The 26945-nt window shown below is 49.8% G+C and overlaps 1 protein-coding gene across 1 annotated transcript; it reads left to right on the forward strand.

Annotated features, from left to right (window-relative positions):
* Positions 1–19627: 19627 nt before the first annotated feature.
* ALDH1B1 (aldehyde dehydrogenase 1 family member B1) lies at positions 19628–21507 on the forward strand. Its single transcript, XM_032860653.1, is given in 1 exon segment — positions 19628–21507. A coding segment is annotated over 1 exon segment (1557 nt). The 3' UTR covers positions 21185–21507.
* The last annotated feature ends 5438 nt before the right edge of the window (positions 21508–26945 follow it).

Here is a 26945-nt window from a genome sequence, read left to right on the forward strand (position 1 = left end):
TTTGGGAAGTGTTTCCTCCTCCTCTAGTTTCTGTAAGAATTTGTGCAGAGTTGGTATTCTTCCTTCCTTAAATAAGTTGGTATTAGAATTCACCAGTGAAGCCGTCTGCGTCTGGAGTTTCCTTTGTTGGAAGGTTTTCAATCATGAATTCCATTTGTTGAACAGACACAGTACCATTCTCATTACCTATTCCCTCCCGAGTGAAGCTTTGGTAGTTTTGTCTTCCGAGGGACTTGTCCATCTCATCGGAGTTATTAAATGTATTGTTATAAAGCTGAGACAAGTCAGTGCTAGAATAACCAAACGCATGAGTGAATGACTCGCCTAAAGAGACCATTGCCAACAAAGGACAGGAATTCTAGGTTAGGGAATAATCTGAAATTCATGAAGAACTTTATGCTCTTTGGAAACGAGTGAGTTTATTGAAAAGTACAATTATGCCCAAAGATGTAAAGCTAAGTCTTATCAAAAAATTGGAAACCACATAAATGTCAAAGAAAGTTAATGTGGTATACTCACTTGATAAAATATATATTATATATCATTTAAACACTGTAAAAATGTGCATTGCAAAGTCTAGAAAAAAAAATACACCAAAATGGTGTTGTTATTTGTTGAGGTTTTGAGTCTGTGGAACTTTTTTTCCTTCTTTTTTATTTCTTCTAAATTAGCTATATAATTTTTTTAATGAGACAAAAAAAAAAACTAAAGGAAAAAAACGAGCATTTCCTTCCATCTCTCATGGGGCATAACTGGAGTTCCTATCAAACACAGAACCTGACACTTAGTAGCCCCTCAATAATGCAAGGACCAAGCAAGTCAAGGACCAATAGCTCAGTTTCCAAGTCTCCTTCCTCCCAAGGCCTCAGCTGTCACCAGCTCTGCTACTTTTGCGGTAGCTGTTCGCACCAGTCTGAGCTCATGTTCCAGCCCTGGCTGTCCCCATGAGGTCCTACAGTTACCTGAGACCACCCGAGGTGGACTGTGCATGCACAGCCAGTGGCCAGGCCGTCTGCTTGCTGTGTGCACTGCTCACCATCCCCGTGGGGCCAAGCCCACATGGGCAAGCCCTGCTACCTGGTGAGCTCCTCTCCTCACAGGCATGCTCCATTGTCTCATTCGACTTCACTTATAAAGCCCAAGTTCAAAGGTAAAATTATGCAGCATTTCAAGGTGATGACGGCAGTGGAAAAAAAAAAAAAAAACAACCTAAGTGTCCCGTGCAGTTGCACAGATAATATACCTGGCAAACCAGTCTGTTGGCTTGGGTAGCAGAGCCTAACACAGAGTGGTGTCCCATAGAATTCAGGATGGTGACAGGGCAGGCCCAGTAGTGGATATTTCTAGAACACAGGTGTCCCTAAATGTCCATATCCACTCCATCATTACAGCTATATAATTACATAGGTTGCAGAAGGTAACAGGAAGCAGAACACCATGAGGACAGAGAACATTTCTTGGTTTTGTTTACAGCTATACCCCCAGAGCCTAGCCTAGTAGCTGGCTCTTTGTAGGTAACCAATGTTTATTAGATATAGTTATAGAGATTCCTGTCCTTACTCTTTCTCATTAGCTTCATAACTCCTGTACCTCATTTAAGATTCTATTCAAAATGTCCCCTCCTCTGGGAAGTCTTCTGCAATCCTTCCAGAGTTAGTGATTCCTCCTGTGCCTTTAGTGCATCTTGTGTGGCCCGCTATATTCACACCAAGCCGAAGCATGAGGTTATGAGGCAGCACCTTTCATAAATCCTCATAGTTTGGCTTAGTTTCCTTAGGAATTTTGTTAACTATCAAAAACCCCAACCCCATCAACTAGGACGAAACAAATTATTCTATGGCATTTTCTAAGAAGGAAAGTATTTATTTTGTCTATTAGTCATCCTTCTCTCCTTTTTCACCAAATGCTTTCATTTTAGGCTTAAAATGTTTCTACGTCTTTTTTTTTTTTTTAAGATTTTATTTATTTATTTGACAGAGAGAGAGATCACAAGTAGGCAGAGAGGCAGGCAGAGAGAGAAGGGGGAAAGCAGGGAGCCCAATGCAGGGCTCGATCCCAGGACCCTGAGACCATGACCTGAGCCAAAGGCAGAGGCTTAACCCGGGTGCTCAGGAGCCACCCAGGCGCCCCTACATGTGTTTTTTTTTTTTTTTTAAATAAACTTTATTTTGGAAAAATTTACTTTTACGGAAAAAATAAATTGTGTAGATAGTACAGAGCGTTCATAAATAGCCCTTGTCCATTTTTCCCTGTCGTGAACATCTCATGTTACCATGGTACGTGTGTCAAAACCAGGACATTTGGCATCGGTACAGGCCTAGTAAGTAAATGCCAGACTTTATTTGAATTTCACCAGTTTTTCCATTAATGTCCTCTTTCTGCAACATGAGCCAGGGCAGGGCACCGTGTTACAGTAAGCTGTCATGTCTCCTCATGCCTCCTCTGGACTGGGATAGTTCCTCAGTCTCTCCTTGTTTTTCAAGGGCCTGACAGTCTCAAGAAGTTCTGGCTCGGTATCCGAGAGGATGTCCTCTCATCTGGGCTTGGCTAATGTTATTCTCGTGCTTAGACTGGGGTTACAGACTTATGGGAAGAACACCACAGGTCACGACATTCCAGTGACACCTGCCATCACTGGTGACATTCTCTTTGACCACTCAGTTGAGATGGTATTTGCCAGGTGCCTCTGCTGGAAAGTTACTGTTTTTTCCTTTCCGCATTCTGGTCTTTGGAAGCAAAGATAGAGAGTTCTAGAATCCTGTTTTATGTGTCCCAGAACTGATTGCTATACTATAATTGTTCTTGTAAGAAAAAAAAATCGATGAATTATGATCACTTTATAATACATTTAACATCAGGCTTTCAAAGGAAATTTACCTGTCAGACCCAGTGATCTGAGAATCACTATGTTCCTCACATATGCTGTGTTCGTCAGATTACAAAGCAACCCTGATCATGAACAGGGAGGATGAGAGTCGTATGGCACTACCTCGTACCCTTTGTCATAAGCACTCCTCACATCTCCAACTCCGGCTGCATTGGTTCCCTCTGACAAATGACATCGTCATTCCTGCTCTGTCCCAGAGGTTGTCCTGGGCTCTGTGGCTTGGACCCTGATGTTGACCTGTTCCAACTCCTTTCTTGTACAGTAGGGGCAACTGAAGACCAAAGACAGAGAGGGCTTGCCTGAAGTCACACAGCTCTTAGTCTCTCAGTTCCCTGTGTTCCCAGTAATGCTAGTGATAATCTTGGCCCTCCTCATGTGCCTCAAATCCCTGGTCAGCCAGGAAGGATTCTCTGCTTTTCTGCGTGGCTTTCCATCCCAGTCTCACTATCTGAGTTCCTGTGGCATAATCAAGCCTGGGTCTACCATGGAGGGTCCTGAGGACCCTCAAGGAACTCCTGGCAGGCAAGATGGCAATTCCCTTGAGGGCTTAACACATGCCTGGGGCAGAGTAGCTGTAAATTAATAGTTGGATGAATGGACTAGCAGAAACACTTAAATGCACCAACCCCTTCTGCCTGGTTAAGGGCCATTACTCACCTTGGTGGTAGCATCGTCCCAACCTTGAGAACACTCATCATGGGCCTCAACTTACACCAACCTGTGTGCTTTGGCTAATGAGCTAGGGACGGCCCTGCCCCTACCTGAACCTACATTCTGAGGGCTGGGACCTTGTTTGTCTTGCTCACCAGCTGGATCCCAGCATCCCGCACAGATAGTAAGTAAGCATCTACTGGGTATCTGCTGAATGAGTGATCGAGTGTGATCCCAGGCACAGAGAAGACCAGGCTCTCACACACACACACACACACACACACACACACACACACACACAGATGCAGCTCCCCACATTTCTCACCAGCTGCCAGGCCATCACATCAGAGGCAGGTTTTCAAATAGAAGTGAGAAGTTGGATGTTTGAAGCTAAACAAAGCAGTGGGCTGAGCCAACTTGCCTTAAAGGAAAGCTGTTTCCCCCTCCAGCCCGCCTGGCACACGAGAGCCTGCCGCCAGGCCTGTCCCACAGTCAACCCTCAGCTTCCACCATCTGGACCCAGTTAGAGAACGTGGGGCCAGGGGCTTCTGGGAAGAAGGTCACTCACCATCCTCCCATCCTGATGGCCAGGGCTGACCTGGCTCTCTTCCCACAGCCCACTCTGCTCACGGCCAGCACACCAGATCCTGGGACTGGGGCTGGCGTGGGAGGAAGTCCATATCCAGCCGTGGAAGGAGGGAAAGAAGAAAGAGGCCCACCCACTTGTCTGGGCACCTCATCTGTGCTGGCTTGCTTGTAGCTTATTACGAGTCAGAGGTAGAGGTCATCACAGCCTTCTACGACCTGGAAACTGAAGCTCAGAGAGGTTACTGATTTGCCAAGGCCACAAAGCCTGTCAGTGGAAGAACCTCAGCTCGGTTTGATCCCAGAGGCTGAAGTCTGGCCAGAGGCTGTGGAAAAGGTTTCTGGTCGCTCTGTCTTTCCAAGTAGCAGAGTAGTTCCCTTTTCTTCAGTCCATGTGAAATGCCATCAGAATGATTCACTCTTCCTCATTTGGTTGTTTGTTTTGTTTTTAAGGCTAATATAAGTAGTGGGGGTGGGCAGTGGAGTCATGGAGCTATCAGCCATTCACCCCCTGGTGTGAATTACTCCAATCCCTTTGCTTTCCTTCTGATTCTGATCTCCGGCTGAAGCTCCCTTGTATGGAGGAGGTGGAAATGTTGTTAAGGAAAGAGACTCAAGGTCACTTCACTGTAGTCAGTGCACAGTTAAGGAAATGAGGTCAAGAACCAGGAGGAGAAATGCCCACAAGCTGGGTTAGGAAAGCTGATGGAGTGAGGCCCTGGCTCAGGCGTAGAAAAACTTTCAACACTACAGAAAGTTCTTCTCACCCAAGGCCCCTGGTGACCGTAAAGCCAAAGGCAAGGTGGGGGGTGGGGGATGGAGGGGAAGATGGAGGTTTTCAGAAAGAGAGGGTCATTCTAAAAGAGGCCGTGGGCCACCTGGGCTATAACGGTCTGTCCTGATAAAGGAGGTCCCAGCCACTTCCCACAGCCCCATGTTGGGGAAGCACCAGTGAGCCTTGTCCCAGCCAGTCCCTATTTTCAGATATTAGATCATTCCAAGTCATCTTCTCTTTGCCTTTTTTCATATTAAAACCTGGGAACACAGAGGCCCATGGCTGAACATTTATGAAAAGAGAAACATCAATCAGTACACACTTCTGGAAAATGGACAAAATGTTTCAAGTTACCCGAAAGTTTGCGAAATGTCCCACTGGAGGAACCAAAAATTGTCAGTTCCAGAACTGAGACAGAACAGTGGCTGTACTCATAAGCTATTGTCGCATACTAGATGGTCCCCAAACTTAGCACTTTTAAACAAGTTTCTGAGGGTCAGGAATCCAGGAACGGTTTAGCTGGCTGGTTCTGGCTCCGAGTCTCTCAGGGGGTTGTGACCAAGCTGTTGGCAGCCTCCTGATGACTTGCCTGGGCTGGTGGATCCACTTCCGAGTGCACTTATGGGCTGTTGACAGCCTGAAAGGAGGCCACAGTTCAACTGAGGTGCGTGTCTCCAAAGCTCACATGGCAGCTTGCTTCCCTGGAGTGAGAGATCAGAGAGAAAAAGCCCAAGACGGAGGCCTCTGTCTTCCATGATCGAATCTCGGGTTGACATAGCACTACCACCTCTGCCATTCACCACTGGTCACACACACCCTCCAAGCTCAGCGTGGGAGGGATCTACCAAGGTGGGCACGGTGTGAGTGCCAGGAGCTGGGGCTCGTCGGGCGCTGTCTTGGGTACTAGCTATAGCATTTTTTTCTTAACCAAATTTTCATTTGGACCAAATTAATATCAACCAACATGATTTCATTTCAGTTGCCTTCAGCCAGATCACAGATGGCTTTGAACCTGAAGTGAAGTATGGATAAGGGTATTTCCCCATGGGGATTACCTTAGGTGGAAAAGTGTCTTTGCCTGAAATTTACCATCAGTATCCTTTATTTCTCCCCCAATTTCAAGAGGTTCCTTAGATAAGTGTGCATTCAGCTCCAGTGTCTGTCGGAGCTAGTACAGTCTATTTGTTAGTGCAAGACCAATAAATTGTTAGTTCAACAAGGGGCCTCTGGTTGCCTCCTATTATACACACGCAAGGGCAACGTTAGCCTAACCCCTAGTTTCTAGAGGTGGGGGGGACCCACCCCTCAAATTCCTCTGTTAGCAGAAGGGCACTTGGCAACACACCTGGCTGTTCTGAGCCTTCCTTCAAAGGAATAAGCCACTTTCCCTGAAGCAGTACCTTCATTAGGCTTAGCAAAACCGAATTGGGAGCTTGTCTCTATTTTCTCTCAAGGTCCCAGATGATCTTAGATCTTGCCACAGTTGTTTGTAAGCGACCTTGATGGGTCCCCCTTTCCACCATTTTATTGTCAGCAGGATGCTTTTTTTCCCCCCTCGCCTTTCAATCCGTCTCTTTCCCTTATGATGGATTCTTTCGGTTTCTCTTAAGTCAGCCACTGTAGTGTCTACCAAACAATGGGCCGATCAACCATAGGGGTGAGGACAGATTAAAGTAACATACCATACCCCTGGGGCTGACTGTAAGGTGGAGGATGGTCTTTGTGCATGTGATTAAGCTGAAGATCTTAAAGTGGGGAGACTTTTTGGATTATCCAGGTAGGCCTTAAAAGCAATCACAAGGGTCCTTGTAAAAGAGAAGCAGATACCCACACTGCTGGCCTCGAAGGGGACATGAGCCAAGGAGTGTAAGAAAACCAGTTTTAGAAACTGGAAACACAAGGAAATGGATTTTCCCTTAGAGGGAGAACAGAGGGAGTATAGCCCCGACACCTTGATTTTGGTCAGTGAACCTGATTTCGGACTTCTGACTTCCAGAACTGCAAAGAATAAGCATGCATTGTTTTAAAACATAAGTTTGTGGCCATTTGTATCAGGGGGAATAGCAAACTAATACACTATGTCATGTTCATATGGGACAATCAGGAAAACTTAGAGCAGGAAAAAAACACCTCTGGTTCCCGAGCTGTAAGTGCTGGAGGTTTCCTGGCTCACACATGCCTTCGTTGTTAAGGGGAGAAAGACCTTCACACCAAAGCCGCAGCTCCTTTGGGAGGATAACCAATGACACTGATTTCCTGCATGTTCCAATGAGGCCTGATGACTTAGACATGCTGGATTAGAACCCACCACTCGTTCACCGATGACCTTGGGCAGATTCTACAGCCCCATCTTCTCGGCTCTGACTACACATTAGAATCACCCGGAACACTTCAAATCAGACCCATGGCCAGGTCGCATCCCTGAAGATTGATTCAGGAGGTCTGGGTTCGGGGCTTGGACATCAGTGTTTTTATAAGACCGCTGGTGATTCTAACATGCAGCCAGGCTGAGCAAAGCCTCTCTGGATCTGTTCCTTCTTGGAGCCAGAAATCAGTTCGGTTACCTATCCCATGGGTGTGATGAGCCTTAACCAGGTAAACCGTGTAAATTGTTCAGCACGTAGTAAGCTCTCAATAGATGTTAATTAGTACCATACTTCAATCCAGACAGATCATCTTTCAGTGCCTTTCAGTGCCTACTCTACCCACTTTAAAAATTCTCAGGATAAATAGGAAGGTTCAGTAGATCACTAACATGGTGACATTTTCAGGGACACCTAAATTAAGCATTTCAAACTCCAGGGGGACATAAGATGGGATCTAATCAGATGTCTCTCTGGCTTCATGGGATTCCTGTGCCACTCAAAGCCCAGGCCAAGCACCTGGTTCAGTGTCACCGAGGTGAGTGTCTTGCTCCCAGCACACCTTCAGGTTGCAAGAAATTGACACATATTCAAGAAGGGTAGAGCCCGTCTGGCAGGCTAAGGAGGATTGTAAAAATCCTTCAGGTTTTAGAACCAGGAGTTTGGTTTACTCTGGACTTGAGGACTCCCTGAAGGGATGACCTTGAGTTTTCAAAAATAATTGCTTTTCCTCTTCTGTGCTCCTCAATGCTCGTCAGCTGGAGGCAGAAACAGTTTCCTAGCTCGAGAGAGCTTTGGAATGGAGCCCAGGGGCTGCAAGCCCTGGGAGCTGGAACCAAGGCAACAAGCCGGGGGGCGGGGGGGCAGACCCAGGCTGGGTGGGGCCAGAAGCCCCCACATCTGGGGCAGGAGGGCCCCGTCTGCCCTGTGAAGCACAGAATCGTGGCGCTGATTAGAAGACAATGATTAAACAGGTCTGCAAACATGGCTTGGTGAATTGACAGCCCCCCTCAGTACAGCCGCTCCTTTGTCCACGTCACAGAGACGGCTTTAGTGGAATGCAGTCCGATTCTGGCCTCCTCAGCTGGAAGACGATTGTGTCCCCCCATTACCCCTCCTTTTTGGTTTTCTTTTTGCTTGAAAACAAGATTGGGTTATCCCTTCTTTCCTTCTGGGTGTTGAGAGTCTAGAAGCCCTTTAAATAACACGCCTGTTGAAGGCCCGGATTTGTCCCCAGCAAGCAGTCATTGCACTCCCAAGGCCACCCGTGTAGCAGCTTCAGGGTACAGAGATAGAGACTTGGGGTTCTCCTCCACCATGCCCTGCCCTGTCGGGGTCCCTCTGCCTGCCCTGGGGCAAGCCCCGTCCCAGCTTGGGATTCTGCCTCCTGTCCTGTACAGTCAGGGTAAGAGTGCTCTTAGTTCGTGTTCTCCCTGTCACAGCGATAAACCCCTTTGGCTCAAGTCATAAATGACAGCACAGGACTCATTGTCCCCGCTGAAGACCACTAGTGCTGCCATGTGGCTGCTTTCATAGGAAATGATCACCTGCCAGTTTGTAAGCAGCCGGTGTCTGAGCCCCCAAGGCCCCACTTGTGTCTACTCTCAGCCACTGCCCTGGGACGCCCCCAAACCTCCTTGTGACTCAGCATCCGAAGGCGTCATGCTGGGCCCAGAGAAGGGGTCACAAAGACAAGGCATGGAAGAAGGACAGCGGGCCCTCTGTTTGCTAGCGAGCGCAGATTTCTGGTGTTCAGGTTTTGAAGAGCCGGCCTCGGCCCTCCAGAGGCTCAAGCACTTCCCAGCCTGGTACTGTCTCTCAGGGGAGCCTCTGTCACCCTTTACCCACCAGAGTGGGGCCCAGCTCGTGGGCAAACTCAGAGTGCTGGGAAGCCATTGACCACCAAGGGACCCCTGATCTGTCCACCCACCCTCCTTTCTAGCAGGTCGTTTGGTCCAAAAGTTGGCCCTGAGAGGAAGACCTGGCCAGCTGTCCTCCAGACCCTGTGAAGGACTCTCACCAGGCCAGGGGAGGCCACACTGCTCGGCTCCTGCCCCTGAGTCCCTTTATGTTTCCCCTCCTTGTGAGCATTTCTAGACACCTCAGCCCACGGGCAGAGCTGAGAAAGACAGCAGGGTCACAAAGACCCCTGGAGCTGTCTCAGGGGTCCCCAGGGCTTGGGAGGTCTGATTGACATTGAGCTTCTGTGTAAGATTTCGTTTGGGTCTGTGGCTAGCCCAGTCCCCTCACTGTATGGACAGTTAGGCCCAGAGTGCACACAGTGAGGCAGGAAGCCTGGAACCCAAACCTCTGGCCCTCAGCATGGGGCTCTGCCCACTGCATCTATGTCCTCTCTCCTCTGTGGTTCTATCCTCCCTGTCCCTGCAAACATATTACTCTATTCTGGGGAAGGAATATTCCATGATCCATAATCCTTATGGACAGGTGTGCAATGGGAAACCCCTTTCTTATTCCAACCCTGGGGCAATTTCACCAACCTGCAGCTGTGGCCTTAACCAGGATGCAACTTATCTGAAAAGGTTGTTTAAACACCACACTAGATACCAGGTAAATAATTAATAAGACTGTGACATGTGTAGGTTCTTGTTATGGATATTAGTCCAAGCCCCCTCCCCCACCACGGACTCCCTGAAGGACCTGGAGAAGTCCCTTGGCCTCTTTGGGCCTCGGTCTCCCCATCTGTACAATGGCAACATTGGACCAGAATCTTGAAGGGCCCCCTTGCTCCCTGCTCTGTCCCTGATTCTGTAAGGCCAAGAGTAGGATCAGCCATCGTGGGAATCCTCTCAGGAAGAGGCTTCTCCTCCGGGATGACCCACTGATGCAGTCATAGCAGGGTCTTTGGAACCAGATTTGGAGAGGGGAGGCTCAGCCCGGGTCTGGCACCTCCAGGAGCTTGCTAGTGCTTAAGAGTGTGGCAATCAAAGCCAAGCTTTGCAATTCAGGGCCCCACTGATGAGTCAGTCATTTCCACTCTCTGAGCCTCAGTGTCCTTATCTGTCAACCAAAGCTGGTAACACTTATCTTCAAACCAGAGCTAGCAGGGTCCCTGGCAGAGCCTCCCAGATACTCCCCAGTGTCTGTCTTCCCACAGAATCACAGAAACAGGATCTTTCAAAATGACTACCCAATATAAAGACTGCAAGTCCCAGCCTTCCTTGTAGTTAGCAGTACCATGTGGCCAAGTTCTGGCCAAAGGAGTGAAAATGGAAGGGTTTGGTGGAAGCTTTGGGGACCTTCCTTTAAAAGCAGTGGACATACATACTTTGCCTTTTTTGTCCCCATCCCTCCCTCCCTCCTGCCCCCTGAAATGCCACGGCAGTAGCTGCTCTTTTGAACCCCCAAGACAATGCTTACTGCTAAGGGTGACCAAATGGTGAGCTGGAGGGCTGCGCTTACTTGAGGGTCGTTTATCGCCCTCCTGCACCGCTTACCTCTGGGCTTATTTTCCTTATTTAGAGAAATCAACTCCCATTTTATATGTCACTGCTACTAGAGTCTCCATTTCTCACAGTTAAACGTAATCCTCACTCATGGGACCTGATGAAATAAAATGGTTCTCCCCTAACCAAGTCACAGTCCCCCATCCCCCGCCTTAAAGTCCTTCTGTGCCTCCTCAGAATGACATTGACTCTCCTTAGCTTGGTACCTAGTTCCTTCATGATATATCCCCCTTCCCCCTCCAGCCTTGGCTCTCTCATTGCACTCCACCTTGCTTAACACCCCCCAGACCCCAGCCAGCAGGAGCTACTCACAGCTCCCCATGCCACTCAGGCCACCCCTCATTTCTAGTCTTTTGCACCCATGAACCTGCTTTCCAGGAATGCCACCTCTCCACTGGCTCTCTGTGGCTTTCAATATTAAGATCAAGGGTTGCCTCCTCCAGGAAGCCTCCCAAGACCTTCACAGGTGTGTTGTGTCCCATTTCTTGTTTTGCTTTGCTCCACTGGCACCATAGAGCTTTTTCATACTGTGTAAGAGCAACACACCAGTATCCCTGTCTGTCTACCTCCCTGGTCTGTGGCCTGAGGCTGGGGAGAATGCCCGGTTCATCTCTGCTACGGAGCCATCTGTGAGAGGAGCTGAGTGAAGGGAGGAAAGACAGAAGGCAGATGCTTGTTAGTGTGGAAATAGTCCTAGAAGCCAGTAGAACTGACTGGAGAGAGAGGTCAAAGTCAGGGGCATCCTGAGCAGCCGCTCATCCATGCTCCCCTGCTCTGGTCAGATATTCCTGGATCTAAGGGGCCCTTGTGCATTCGTTGGCAAATCTGTCACTGATGGTAGGGTGGCATCTCAGGCTCGCTCAATCAGCAAGTGTGTAAAGATACACTTGGCCTCTGCCAACACTTTGTACTTCAGTCATTGCCTCATTATGGCCCATAATCGGCGACGATAACAGGATGGGAGAGTCAACTGACAGTTTCACAAATAGCATGTGTGCGGGGCCGAAGTTTGTGGTCCAAGGACTCTGCTAACAATGAATATCATTTAACAGCCTGACTCTAACTTTCTGGGGCCCCGATCCTCTAATGGTTCTTTGGTGTATCTCATCGCCACTCCCTTAACAGTGGGGGAGACTGAGGCCAAGAAAAATAAGTTGCCCAAAGTCACACACACCCAGGCTCTGACACCGAGGCCCTTGCCCTTTGTGCCCCACTTGCCCTGCTCAGTGATTGCTGTCCAACAATTAACTGTGCATCTGGATGAAGACATAGACCCCTCGGGCCCAGTCTTGAGGGGCACGAAGGGATGGATCCATTACAGAGCCTTTGAACTGGGAGGACACATTCTAATGATTTCATAACATAATCTTTTCATAGTTTTTGGCTTTCTATTATGAACCAGTTTAAGTATCTGCAGAAATAGAATATAACGACCCCCCTGGGGCCATCAGCAGCCCGCTTAAGTAGTTCTTGACACCTGCTGTTTTGGGTAATTTAACTTGGAATCATTGCTCCCTCTAGGAGACTAGTGGAGACTCATACTACAACCAGAATAATCTTCAAATTTCTAACTGGATCGTGTCAGCTCGCCTCCTTCTTCCTCAAAACTCCAGTGGGATTCTGTGCCGTAGAAAGGAAGGCAAAGCAGAGCTCCTCCCCACCCCAGACAGCCCATCTCTGCACTTCTTGAAGGGAAAGGAGAAGTACGCTTCTCTTTTGTTTAAGCCACTTTTATTTTGGGTTCTCTCTCATATTAGGAGTTCACAAAAAGCTACTTACTGGAGTCAGTAGAGGAGCTGAAAAACAAAACCAAACGAGACAACAAGGAAAATTAGACAACCCTGCAAACACCAGAGGATTCTGATGGGGGATGGGAAGTGTTGCTCAGGCACTGATGGCGTAGAAAGCTGTCCGGGTGACGCTCCCTCGGCCAGAGTTGAGAAGCATTGTTTCATGATCCGTGTCTGAACTCCTTCTGACACGGGGCTCAGCTAAAGTCATCTCCCAAGAGGCCCCAGGACTGAGGAACTCGGGGCTCCCTCCTCTGTGCTCCCACAGAGCTTGGTGCCACACTCTGCCAGAGGTGTGTGGGAGTTTATGGCATTAGTGTGGTTGGGTCGGGTTCCTGCTGTCCTCTGAGCTCCTCTAGGGTAGGACCACGTTAGATTGATCCACAGGGCCTGGCCCAGGGGTCAAGGTTCTTACCTGGGCCTCCAGAACACTGCATGGCCTGGCCCCTGCTCCAGCGTCTTCCAGAACCATGGCCCCCTTCATTCCTTCTGCTTGTCTGCTCCCCGTTCCTTGAATGCACTTGGCCCCTCCCATCTCAAGGTCTATGCCTACTCCGGTCCCTGTCACCCGCAGCTTTCACCTGCCTCTTCAGTTAGCTCCTGCTTGTCCCTCACCCTCTACCGTCGCTGTCTGAAGCCTGGCCTCGGCAGTAGCTGCACTGGCATCACCAGTAACTTGCTAGAAGTGCAGAATGTAAGGCATTTATAGTTAACAGGGGTTAACGAGGTCCCCAGAATACGGAGAATGCTGTGATGGGCAGTTCTGACTCAAAAATAGGATCGAGGTGGAGGCAGGAGAGGGTCCCTTTTCAGAATAGAGGAATGCTGGGCGAACAGAAGAAACGATGCCCACCGCAATGATGGCGTCTGCAATGGAAGACTGTTGAACACGTTCAGTCTGCTCTGGCTGGGCTAGAGGCCGTGAGCTCTGGTGCCTACAAGGGCTAGAAATGAGTGAGTCAATGTATTCATTTTCTATTTGCTAGCAGATTATCACAAAATCAATGGCTTAAAACAACACAAACTTATTATCTTACAGTTCTGAAATGGGCTCTGAAATGGGTGTCACTGGGCTAAAATCAAGGTGTTGGCAGAGCTGTGTTCCTTCTGGAGACACTGCGGGAAACGTGTCCCCTTGCCTTTTCCAGCTGCTTGCATTCTTTGGCTCCACGATGCGTGACTCCACCCTCTGCCTCTATCACATCTCCTCTGACGGTGACATCCCCGTCCCTCTTTGAAAAGGACCCTTGCGATTACGTCACCCCCCACCATGTCATCAAGGATAATCTGCCTGCCTCAGGACCCGCGACTTCAGGTGCCCTGCGCCGCCCCACGCTCCACTTGCGTGTCGGTGTGATTCCTGTGCTTGTTGTGCACGAGCCGGCATCCAGCCTGAACTCGGGCCACACACCTCCTGCGTGTCCTTGGGCTGGTCCAGCTCCCTTTCTGGCTCTCAGCTGACTCAACTATAAGCTGAGGTACAGAGGGAGGGACAGGGAAAGGAAGCTGGGAAGGTGGAAGGGAAACGGAGTTTGTGGTCAGTACTCAGGGCTGGTTTGACAACGTTCCAGCTTCGGTCCCATTCCCGCAGTGTAAACTGCGCAGAGCGTAAAGGCTCACTCCAGAGAAAAGGAGGGGGGATGGGGTACATTTGGATTTGCTCTTACATGCATTGTTATTTTTAAATTTTCATTCCCTGAACTCCCTCGCTATTTTGACCCAGTTTCCATCTCCAGTTCAAAGGCAGAGAGCGGAGGCACCTGTTGTGCTCCATGCAGAATAAATGTCCAGGGCCGCTTGCGTGGCTTTTTGTTTGGAATCTGTCTGATCCGTTCATTGTCTCAGAGCCAGGAATCTTCTCTAGTAACTTCCTAGACATATAAGGCTCCAAAACGCCCGAGTATAGAAATAGCCTCTCTTCCCCCACCAGGCCAGTGTAAACACATCCCTGGGTGACGTTCCTTGCTGACAATGACCTGGCTATGGCTTGTGTTATCTCACCATTTCCCCTTCAATCCTTTTAGTCCAAACACTCACAGTGGTTCCAGGCCCAACATCCGCTACAGAGGCCTCGATACTTTTGCCGATTAAAAAGCTGAATCCAAAACATTCCTGAATAATAGTCAACTCTCCGCAAAACTAACGAACGCATTTCACCCTGAGCGGCTGCCTATTTGTCCTTCTCTGCAGACTATAAATGTCAAGCATTGTGGCAGGTTTTTACTTTCTGATTTTTTGGATGCTTTTACAAATGCCTTGTGATGGGACTACTTTGATGAGTTCTGATGACAGCCACAGCTTGTGAAATGTCAAGGGTGGGCGTGCCAAATGGAATCTAGATAGAGACAAAGCATACACTGGATTAGTCCCTTTCTGAAAATCGCCCGTCATAGAGTCATAGACTCCCCCAAAGACCACTTAGGTCAGTTCTCCCCACGTGTAGCTGCATATCAGGAGCATGTGGAGAACTTAGAAAAAATTCTTGGGTCTCAACCAACATCTAAACATTTAGAATCTCTGGAGGTAAGACCCAGAGAGATTGTGGGGTTGTTTTTTGGGTTTGGGTTTTTGTTTGTTTGTTTGTTTGTTTGTTTACACTTTGTAGGCAATTCTGATGCACATCTATGTCTGGAATTCCCTTGTCTTATTCAGTCCTTTTTTGGTACTCCCCTCTACAGGATTTTGGCAAATGGTTGTCTATCCCTTCTTGTACTCCTCTAGGGATGGGGGGCTCACTGCCTTTCAGAGCAGCCCCTCCTATCCTTCCTTAGCCAGCTCTGCTTTGTCAGAAGGTTCTTCCTCTGCCCCCTCTAACTCCCCTCACTAGGATGCCACAGATGCCTGTCTTTGGCCTTTGGAGATTTGGAGGGTGCAAACGTGTCCAATGAGTTCTAAGGAGTGGACACCCCAGTTCCTTCAGCTGTTCTTCTTAGGACACAGCCTGAACCTCTCCCTATGGGGCCACTTCCTGTCTGCCACTGGCCTCTCACACATGCCACAGCTTTCCAAGGGGTCATGAAAACTGATAACTCCTTTGGTCATGGAATCTGCTTCTACCAATGAGGCTGTTAATAGTTGACTGATTAAGTCAGTCCCTCATGGAGTGCCAAGTGCCCTAAGGGGTGCTAGGTTGGCCATGTGCTGCAGGAGAGGCAGAAGGGACTTTGCAAGGGGCTACACAGTTGCTGGGGGAGCCCGAGGAAAACACGAACATAGATACGAAATGCATTGCTTTTAGTGAAGAACTCCACTTTGCGGCAAGGACTGTAAACATCCTGAGGGGGACGTGGTCACAAAAGATTCCAACGAGATGTAGCTTAAGGGAAGAATAATGTGAATCAGCCAGGTTCAAGCAGGAAAACGTGAACCTTAAATAATGTGCCGAGGCAGGGATTTAATATGAGAATCCGGTGCTGACAGAATTGCTGGAAGGGCTGGAGGGAGAAGCAAGACAGATTTCCAGCACAAGATGGACATGGCCCATTGGTCTCCTTACTGTCTGCGGCCACCTCTGGAGCTAGTTAGCTGCACACACACCCCTGCAGCCATGATTCAAAGAGCAGGTGGTCAAAATCCAGGAGAAGCAGCAACCACAGCTGCCACCCCATTTCCAGGAAGCTGGAGAAGGGACCAGGAACATGAATGCAGAAAATCCTCACAATCCGTCATCTTGTCAGTGATGCCCCCAAAGGGGCAGGGCAATAGTCCGTGCCTTCCAGAAGAAGCACTTAGTCCACTTTAGAACTCTAGGGGCAAACAGGGTGGGAAATAGCTCTTAGCTTCCCATAGTCTCCAACCAGAAGGAAGGTGCAGTGGAGGTGGGACGAGTGGGAGATGTGCGGTTGGCATGGTTTATAGCAACGAGATGGACACAGTTTAAGTGTCCATCCACGGTCTATCCTACCACGGAATTCTGTGCCACCTCGGAGAGGATGATGTTGCCTTTTGATTAATATGACATGAGAAAAGGTTCAGAATAAATCACTAACAAAAGAAAGAAAAAGAGAGAGAAAGAGAGAAAAGAACGAAAGAAAGAAAAGAAAAAAAGCAGGCAGCAAGATAGAGGTCACCATATAATTTCTTTTTTTAGATGAATTTTTGAAAAATACACAGTTAAAAATACCTGCAAGATAAATGGCAACTTTTGGGTGAAAGGAGTGAAGGTATTTTTTTTCCCTAGAGGTCAAAAGTATAATTTCATAATGATGTAAGGTCAATACGTAGGTCATAATAATCACAAATATGTATGTACCTGACACATGAAGCAGAGACTGGTGGAATTAAAGAAGTAGATCCACAATCGTCACAGATTTTAACATTTTTCTCAGAAATTGACAAGAAAACTGGATTGAAGGTATTTTAAAAATTCTTGCAAACTCTTCCGTGTTTTCCAAACTTTCTACATAGTGCACATATTCTTTTTGACGTAGGACAAAAAAAAAAATGCATTAAAAAAATCACACAAAAATCTTAAAGGGGCGGGGTCAGGGTCGGGGCGGCGGGAAGAGCCCCGAAGGTGAAACACAGAGGGGAGGCACTGAAGGGGTCAAGGAGAGGCTCCAGGATGAGGGCCTCACGAGGTGCAGCTGGTGGGAGCCCTGCAAACTGTGTGTGTGACCTGGGGAAGGCCTGCCCTATTCTGGGTCTTTGTTTCCGCTCCTAAACGTTCGCCTTGGGACTGCAGCTCGAGCGGCAGGGAGAAGGCGCTCCAGCGTGCCGGATTGACACTCCGGGGTGGTGTGGAGGGAGGTGGCTGGGATCCAGGAAGCGGGACTACTGCTCCCTGCACCCAGCCCCGATGCGCCCGCGCCTGGTGGGAAAAGCTGCCTTGGACTCTGGGCCGCAGATCGGCGATGCCCGGCGCGCAGGCGGAGCCTTTTGGCGGCTGAGCTGCTGCGCAGAGGCGGGACTTGCGGCGAGCAGGCGGCGGGAGGCTGAGCTACAGCTGCGAGAGCCCGAAGCTGCTCCGGAGCCCGAGCCCGCGGCAGGTAATCAGCGCTTTCTCCCTGGGCCCCCAGGCAGGCCGCAGCTCCCCTCCCTGAGATGGAGGCTTCCTTTCTGGGTCTCTGCTTCCCCATCTGGGGACTGGCCTTTCCGCCTTTCCGCGCTGTGGGACCCTCTCCATGCTAACACTTGCGCCTGCACCCGGGTCCCGGGTGGCTCCTGTTGGGCTCGGAGGATGCAGGCCTCCCCAAGCCCTCCCCTTAGCTCGACCTCATTGCTCCTGCCATCCAGCCCACTCCAGCAGAGAGCCCCTGACTGTAGCTGAAAGGCCAAGACAGGTGTTACCTCCCTGCAGAAAGGGTGAGGTTGGTGCCATTCGTACTGGGCAATGCAGGAAGTCCGGTTCTTGGACAGTGGACACTAATACTGGGAATCATAAGAAATCTCCCGTGGTCGGGAGGAAACAGAAAGCTAGGGCTATGGGAATCCGGGCTGAGGCTCCTATTCTTAGTTACTATGTGTCCTCCGGTCAGTTCCCAAACTTCTCTGATCCCCCGCCTCCTTCCAGGATGCCAGTCCTGATCATCTGCCCAGATCACCCCAGGGGTGACTGAGAGTGTCCATGACTTAACTGTTAAGAAAATGGCTGCAAACTGTAAAGCGCGATGCACGTGAGCAGTGATCTTCCAATTGCAAGTGAAGGCTCCAAGCACAGACCTCATTTAAGCCCCTAGAAGAGCAACAGCCTTGGATTAGCATGAAAGATTTGCCAGGCTTTGTCTATGACTATCTCTTTCACCTGTTCAGCCTCTCCACCACTCACCTCCCCGTGGATTGGTTACCCCCCACTTAACCTCCCCTGGGACCCCTTCCTCCTCAGATCCAGGCCTGTTGGAGCCAAAGCTGCTTCTGTCCCAGCATGGGACAGCTCTGAGCAGAGTGGAACCTGAGTGCACCCTGACAGGTCTGCTGGCTCAACTACCCTCCAAGGGAGGGTTTTCCTGGGCAACACTGGCTTGAATGAAGCTGGGGGATCTGGCTGGGTCTTTGCTTTCCAGGATGCCCAATGGCAGAGGGTGGGGGTGGAGAAGCTGGGTGCAATTCCTTTTGGCTGCTGGGTGGGTCAAGACTCAACTGAGACAGAAAAGATGGAGGGATTGATGTCCTGGCTGAAGGGTAACAGTTTCAGTGAATCTAGGAATTTTAGACACCATTTAAATGTCACTGAATACATGTTATATTGTTTAAATTTTACAATTGTTGTTTTAATAAAGTCTGCACCGTTTACAAGTCCTAGGGAAGAATAAACAGGCCCTTCTTTCCAGCAGCTGCCAGACTTGCTGCACTCTTGGGAAGCTGAGACCAATGCCCCCAGGGGTGGGCTAGGCAGGTTTCTGAGGGCACCGCCAGCTCTGTTGTGCCGGGCGGACAGTCGCCTTGCTTTTTAAGTGCACAGCCCCATTCGGTGTAGCCCCAAGAGGCCTTTCACATAAGAGGAAACCGAGGCACAGAGGGAAAGTGAAGCAAAACCTCGTCTCAGAGAACAATTCTGTCATTCCGTCCCTTTGGTTTCTACTCCATCGTGAGGTCAAACTGAACACTGTTTGTGGAAACGTTGTAGATCACTGACTGACTAGCTGTGGAGCAGCTGCTCCTCAGCGGGCAGACTTTGAGGCATCAGGGACACAGCAATGAATGAATCCTTCCTCTTGGAGTGGATGTTGTATTGGGGAGAGGCAGGCAAGAAACATATACGTGTGTAAATATACTCTTTTGTGTATCAGGTGGGGAGAAACAAAGCACAGGAATGGGGGACAGAGTCCTGGCAGTGAGGAAAGCTGCCGTTCTATAAATTTCATAAAGGACAGTCAGGGAAGGCCTTGCCGAGCAGGGGACATTTGATCCAAGACCCAGCAGAGGTGAGGGAGTGAGCTGGAGGATAGATGGGACATGAGGAGGTTGGAACCAGACAGTTCTTTAGAACTATTGCCTCCCCCCAGCCCTGATGTGCCCACGCCTTTGTTGCCCTTAGGGTCCACACTGTTAGAGGTAGCACCCCTTTACACTAGCATCTTGGAACCTCTGAGCCAGTGGGCCTTTGGGAGACCACTTGGCCTGCTCTCGCCTGTTCACTCTGGTTCCTCCTGTCCCCCTCCAGAGCCATGAGCATGATGCGCCCCCTGGTGCCCCGGCTGCTTTGCCTCCGTGGCCGCACCGCCCCATACTCTTCCGTGGCCGTCCTTCCAAGCCCCATCCCAAACCCAGACATCCGCTACAACCAGCTGTTCATCAACAATGAGTGGCAAGATGCCACCAGCAAGAAGACCTTCCGGACAGTCAACCCCGCCACGGGAGAGGTCATTGGCCACGTGGCCGAAGGGGATCGGGCTGATGTGGATCGGGCAGTGAAAGCAGCCCGAGAGGCCTTCCGCCTGGGGTCTCCATGGCGCCGGATGGATGCCTCCGAGCGCGGCCGGCTGCTGAAGCGCCTGGCAGACCTAGTGGAGCGGGAGGATCGTGTCTACCTGGCTTCACTGGAGACGTTGGACAATGGGAAGCCTTTCCAGGAGTCCTATGCCTTGGACCTGGATGAGGTCATCAAAGTATACCGGTACTTTGCTGGCTGGGCTGACAAGTAGCACGGCAAGACCATCCCCATGGATGGAGAGCATTTCTGTTTCACCCGCCACGAGCCTGTCGGCGTCTGCGGTCAGATAATCCCATGGAACTTCCCCTTGGTCACACAGGGCTGGAAGCTCGCCCCGGCACTGGCCACCGGCAACACTGTGGTCATGAAGGTGGCAGAGCAGACCCCCCTTTCTGCCCTGTACTTGGCCTCCCTCATCAAAGAGGTGGGCTTTCCCCCTGGGGTAGTGAACATTGTCACTGGCTACGGCCCCACGGCGGGTGCCGCCATTGCCCAGCACATGGATGTCAACAAGGTCACCTTCACCGGCTCTACTGAGGTGGGCCACCTGATCCAGAAGGCAGCTGGCGATTCCAACCTGAAGAGAGTCACCCGGGAGCTGGGTGGAAAGAGCCCCAGCATCGTGTTGGCGGATGCGGACATGGACCACGCCGTGGAGCAGTGCCACGAAGCCCTGTTCTTCAACATGGGCCAGTGCTGCTGCGCGGGCTCCCGGACCTTCGTCGAAGAATCCATCTATGACGAATTTCTTGAGAGAACCGTGGAGAAGGCTAAGCAGAGAAGAGTCGGGAATCCCTTTGAGCTGGACACCCAGCAGGGGCCCCAGGTGGACAAAGAGCAGTTTGAACGAATCCTGAGCTACATCCGTCTTGGCCAGAAGGAGGGGGCACAACTTCTCTGCGGCGGGGAACGTTTTGGGGAGCGCGGTTTCTTCATCAAGCCCACGGTCTTTGGTGGCGTGCAGGATGACATGAGGATCGCCAGAGAGGAGATCTTTGGGCCTGTGCAGCCCTTATTTAAATTCAGGAAGATGGAGGAGGTGATCGAGAGGGCCAACAACACCAGGTATGGCTTGGCTGCCGCCGTGTTCGCCCGGGATCTGGACAAGGCCATGTACTTCACACAGGCGCTCCAGGCCGGCACAGTGTGGGTAAACACCTACAACATTGTCACCTGCCACACGCCCTTTGGAGGGTTTAAGGAATCTGGCAATGGGAGGGAGCTGGGGGAGGATGGTCTTAAGGCCTACACGGAGGTGAAGACAGTTACCATCAAGATTCCTCAAAAGAACTCGTAAGAATGGCTACCACCGGACCCACCTCCAGCACAGAGTTCCAGAGACACCTAGACTATGGTTGCCAAGTCGTTTTTTAGCCTCGGACCCTACTTTATTTTTTCCAAATGAACTCTTAGAGGGAAGCTTGACAAATAAAGCAATTAAAATGAGAACTACTCTCATTAAAGCAGGGCTGGGGACTGGACTCAGGTCCTATTCACCTGTGCATCAGCCCAGCCCCCCCCCCCATGGCCCTGAGTTACTTCCATGAAATCTTGGGAATCTCTGGAAAATAGATTAAAATCTGGACAGTGCCTTTTAGTTCTTCTTTCTGATCCAAGGACCACCCCCCCACACCCATGGATTAACCTAATGCTTAGTTGATGGTCTCAGTTCAGACAGAAGATTGGAAAGCAGTCCGAGTTTCAAACTAGGTGGATTCCAAATCTTGGCCCCATTCTTCAGTGACTGAAACTAAAAACCAAGGATGCTTCTCCTTTTTTAAGTACCAGTTGCTGGCTATTTTGCTTGCTTACCCTGCATTTTGCTACTGATTTTCATTAATTTGAGGAAAGAAGTGGGCAAATAATGCATTTATATAACCGCTCCTTTAATATAAACAACTCAAGCGTCCATCAGGTAGTGAGTAGGTAAATGAAATGTTTGCATGGAATGATCCTTGTGCTAGTCAGCCATAAAAATGGAATGAAGTCCTGACACGTGCCACAATATGGATGAACCTTGAAACCATTAGGCTGAGTGAAAGAAGCCAGGCATACGTACAAGGCCACATACTGTATGATTCCATTTATGTGAAATGTCCAGAACAGGCAAATCCAGAGACAGCACATTAGCAGTTGCCAGGTGTTAGGGGAGGAGGGAATAGGGAATAACTGCTAATAGGTCTAGGATTTCTTTTGGGGAGGTTTCAAAGGGTTCTGAAACCGGATAATAATGGTGGTTGTATAACTTTGTGAATATACACAAAAGTGCTGAATTGGTCCAGGGATTCACATAAAAGGGTGAATTTTATGATATGTGAATTAATTTCAGTTAAAAATTAAAGATACTTATACATTGTTTGCCAATTTTTTTTTTTATCAATATTCTCTTACAACTGTAAATTTTAGAGTCATGGGCATGGAAGGGACCCAGGTAGTCATCTAGTCAACCCCCAGCCAGGTGCAAAAGTCCTCTCCCCAGCATATTTCTAGTTGCATTTTTGTTTTCTCTTGGCTGGGTTATAAAGTGTAACTTTAAGACCCATAGAGAAAAGCCCTGGTTCCTGCCTAGAGCAAGTCCATCCGAGTTCCCATTTCGGGCCTTCCCCACTGTCCCCCAGTCCCTACCCCAAAACACTGCCCCTCAAGCAGAGCCCAGCATCAGGGCCTTTCTGACATGTTAGGGGTTTCCAGAATTTTATTTATTTATTTTTATTTTTTAAAGATTTATTTGAGAGAGTGCATGCACTTGTGCATGTGAGCAGGCCAGGGGGTGAGGGGGCAGTGGAGGGAGAGAGAGAAGCAGACTCCCCACTGAGCACAGAGCCTGAAATGGGCTGTCTCAGGACTCTGAGATCATGACCTGAGCTGAAATCAAGAGTTGGGTGCTCAACCCACAACTACCCAGACACCCTGCTTTCCAGAATTTTAAACCTCAGAGTTCAGTGTCTTCATTGTTAGTCTTTGGACTTCATTCTCCATCTGAAGGGAGTAAATCCAAGCCAGCATGACCACGGTACAGAAACAAGGCTGATCCTCTTTCTCCTTGTCTTCTGTCTTTCTAGACCATGTTGCTCACGCATCACCACACTTCTTGGTCCACTTAGTCTTGGAAATGCGCAGCCTTGGTCATCTCTTTAATGTCCTGTTATCTCACCGAGGCATCAAGACGATTTTTTCTGTATCTTCAGGAGTGGACTCGAAATTTCCTATGGACTTGGGGTCTGTCTGGGCCCCTCATCTCCCCTTCCTAGGGCCTCCTTTTCATATCATTTGTCTAATCCTGGGGTGATCCTGACTGTCCCCCAAAGGGCACCTTTTATCGCTTCTTCTTGGAGGCTGTTGGCACCTTTGCATGGTAGACAAGTTTCTCTCCAGCAGACTGGGGAGGAGGGGTAAGGATGAGGGACCTGGGCGGCCAGGTGGTGGGGGGTCTCTGACCAGGAACAAGCAACATCCCAGTGTTTTCACAGCTCCATTCCTTATCTAAACCAAGAGGAACTTTTAGAGGGTGTCCTAGTGTGGGTGGGACTACGAAAAGACAATCCTCTAGGTCCCTCTCTCCGGTCCCTAAAATTCTGAGACTGATGAGTCCGATAGGACAGCTTCCTAGTCATCTGAGCCCGGAGGCCCCTCTGCCCTCCTTCATTGCTCTCACTGTGGGAAGTGTGAGCAGGAGGTTTAACTGGGCCTCCTTCAGTGAAGGATTTCACTCAGTCATCGATGGGGCAACTCTGGGCCAACACTCATTCAACGAGCTTACACTAAGCGCTTACTCTGTCGGCCACGATCCTGCCAGTCGTCTTTACATACCCCTGAAGCCTCACAATCCCATAAAGTAGGCAGTGGAGTGACCCTGTTTTCAGATGAGGAAGTGGAAGCTGAGAGGATTAGAACGTAGCTCATTGGGATTCAATTTCTCATATGTATACGCTAGGGGCCAGCAAGGGGAGAGCATCTAATCACACCTCAGGAGGCCTCAAGGGCCCACAGTAGTGCTGCTGGACAAGCCCGACACCCTGCTTCCCAGTGGGACACCGCCCCCCCCCCCCCGCCCCCGCCCTGGGGCTTCTGATCAGATCCCAGATCCCAGGCCTTTGAAGAGCTCTAGTTTGGGTTGGCGCTATTCTGGGTGTGAGCCTGACCTCTGGTGGCCACCCCGTTAGTTCATTGGCTCAGATTATCCACTGATTAAAAAGAAGCAGGGGAGTGGGGGGACACTCAGGTGCGGGTTCTGGGCAGGTTGTGGGGAAGGAGAATTGAATGAGGCAGGAGCTCCCTCCAGGGCCTCACAGGCTGCCAGGGAGACCATTCCCGGGAAAGGTGAAAAGTCTGTGCGAAGCAGAAGCACAGAGGCCACGTAATCACAGAAGGAAAGAAGTGACATGAAGCCCATACAATATTTAAAAGGCACCTATAATATATATGATCTCATTTAATGTCTCTAACTTCCTTCAAGGTACTTATTGTTAGCATTCCACTTGCTAAATAAATGTGGAGGCCCAGAGGTATTCAGCTAGTGAGTGGAGCCGGGATGCGAATTCAGGTTTTCTGACTTTTTACCCGCACCCGGCTCGGCCCAAGGGAGAGGCCTGGGGTGGGGGTGGGGGCAGGATCTGCAGGGTGAGAAGGAGGTAACCAGGCAGAGACACAGAATGCGTGTTCCTGGGAGAAGGATCTGGGGTTTATGAGAAGGCACAGAGGGTGTGAGGAGTGGTTTGAGGAAGGGAAAAACCTGGGAGGAGAGGCCTGGGAGAAGGCAGGGGCTGAATTTGTGAAGGGGCTGGCGGCCCTTTGAGGAAGCCCACGGGCTGTCCAGCAATGGGAAGCCATGAGGCTTCCCAAGGAGAGTGAGAGGATTCTATTTTGTTGTTGCTGTTGTTTTAATGATTTATATTTATTTATTTCAGAGAGAGCGAGAGCATGAGCAGGGAAGGGAGGAGCAGAGGGAGAGGGAGAAGCAGGCTCCCTGCTGAGCTGGGAGCCCGACCCAGGACCTCGGAATTATAACCTGAGCCAAAGGCAGACGCTTAACCAGCTAAGCCACCAGGGCAGCCCCCCAGTTTTGGTTTCTAAGGCTGGTTATGGTTTAGTGGGAGGATGGGTTGAGGGATCGCCCTGGAGCTGGATACCACTGCCAATGCTGCCAACACGATGCTGACCTGGATCCGCCCACCCCGAGGTGGGCTTCTGGGTGTGGTGAGCGACGGCTGCAAGAGGATCATGAGGTTAGGGGGACCCATGCTCCCGGCTGGGGACAAAGTGGCAGTAGTGCTAGCACAGTGAAAGGGAACCCAGCTGGAGGAGCAGATTTGAGGACGAGGTGGAGAGTTTATTTATGTATTGGTTTATTCAGCACATTGTACGAGTGCTGACCATGTGCTAGGAACTATTCCAGGTGCTGGGGACCTGGCAGGGAACTAAACATGAGTCCTGCCCATTCTCCCGGATGGGGGAGGCTGACCATAAGTAAAATAAGGGAAACATTTAGTCCATCAGATGGATAAGGTTATAATGGTGAAAAGCCCCACTGGAAAGGAGAATTGGGAACGTGGCTGAGGTGGGGTAGGAAGTGTAGTTTTCAATAAGGTGCTCAGAGATGTTTTCAGTTAAGAGATGACAAAGGTCTGAAAGACGTATGGAAATGGCAGGGGCAAAGGCCCTGAGGCTGGAGCACATCTGGGGGTTCAGAGAACACAAGGAGGCCAAGGAGCTGGGGTGGAGTGAGCAAGGGCTCTAGATGCACATAGAGCTTTGAAGGTCAATTGGAGCCTTTACTGTGAATGATGAAGGAGGCACTGGGAGGTTTTGAACAGAGCAGTGACATGATCTGACATGTTTTAAAATGATCACTGGAGCTACTGTGTTGACCACAGATTGCAGGGAAGACAAGGATAGCTTCATCCTGATAATGTCGACATCAAAGGTGAGTGGAGAATGAGAATTCCCTAAGGATCCTAAGGAGAAGCAGCGGGGAAGCAGGAGGAAAATCTGAGAGAGAGGAGTCAAGAAACCAAGGAAGGCAGGAGTTTTGCAAAAGGATGGAGCCGTCGGCAGAGTCAAGTGCTTCCAAGAGGTCAGGTAAGAGGACTGAGAAGTGTCCCCTGGCTGAAGCCATGGGGTCCCTGCAGACTTGGTAAGGACAGTTAGTGTGGAAGGGTAGGGACAGAAGCCAGACCACTATAGGTTGAGAACAGCACTTAATCCCCCCAAGCCCCAGGGCTCTGTAGATTGATCCTAGAGTTGGAAGACCTTGTGAGGAAAGTAAGAAGGCTCTTTATGAGGAACTCGGAGAGCCTCTGGTCTCCCCACTCACTTAAGCTGAGGGGTGGACTGAGTAAGCAGTCCAAGGCCCCAGGGCTCCATGGTGCAGAAGCATGGCCTGGAGTATAGATCTCCTGGTCCCTAGCCAAGTATACTTCCCACGTGTACTGGCGTAAGGTTAGTGCCACCACAAACAAAGCCCCAAGTTGAGGGCGTCAACACAATCGCTGTTTATTTCTTGCTTAATCTTGGTTAAGCAACTAATCAGTGGTTAACCAGCAGTTCATGAATGATGCTGGTTAATTCCTTGTAATAATCTAATGCAGGTGTCTGGTTAACTGGCACCTTCTTCCATGTGGAGATTCAGAAACACAGGTTCCTTCCATCTTGTGGCTCCATTGTCCACAATGGTTCTTAACCATTTGTGTTCTGTATTCCTTTGAGAAACTGATGAAAGCTACTAGAAAAACTGCACATATGCCCATTATATGAAATTTTGCACACTTTCAAAGGACCCATAGCCTGCATGAATCCATCAATAGAATCCCTAGGGGTCCACAGACCCAAGTGAAAACCCCAGTGTAGGGTCTCAGAGACCTCCCTGTCAGTTGGTCAATGGGGATGAAATTGTGAAAAAGGCCCACCAACTTTTTTTTAATTTTTATTTTTTTAGAAAGAGTGTGTAAGCATAGGAGAAGAGCAGAGGGAGAGGGAGAGGGAGAAAGAGAATCTCAAGCAGACTCCCCACTGATCGTGGAACCCACTGTGGGGCTTGATCTTAGACCCTGAGACCATGA

The sequence above is a fragment of the Lontra canadensis genome, unplaced genomic scaffold, assembly GCF_010015895.1.
Source record: "Lontra canadensis isolate GAN:19392208 unplaced genomic scaffold, GSC_riverotter_1.0 scaffold19, whole genome shotgun sequence".
Classification (NCBI taxonomy): Eukaryota; Metazoa; Chordata; class Mammalia; order Carnivora; family Mustelidae; genus Lontra; species Lontra canadensis.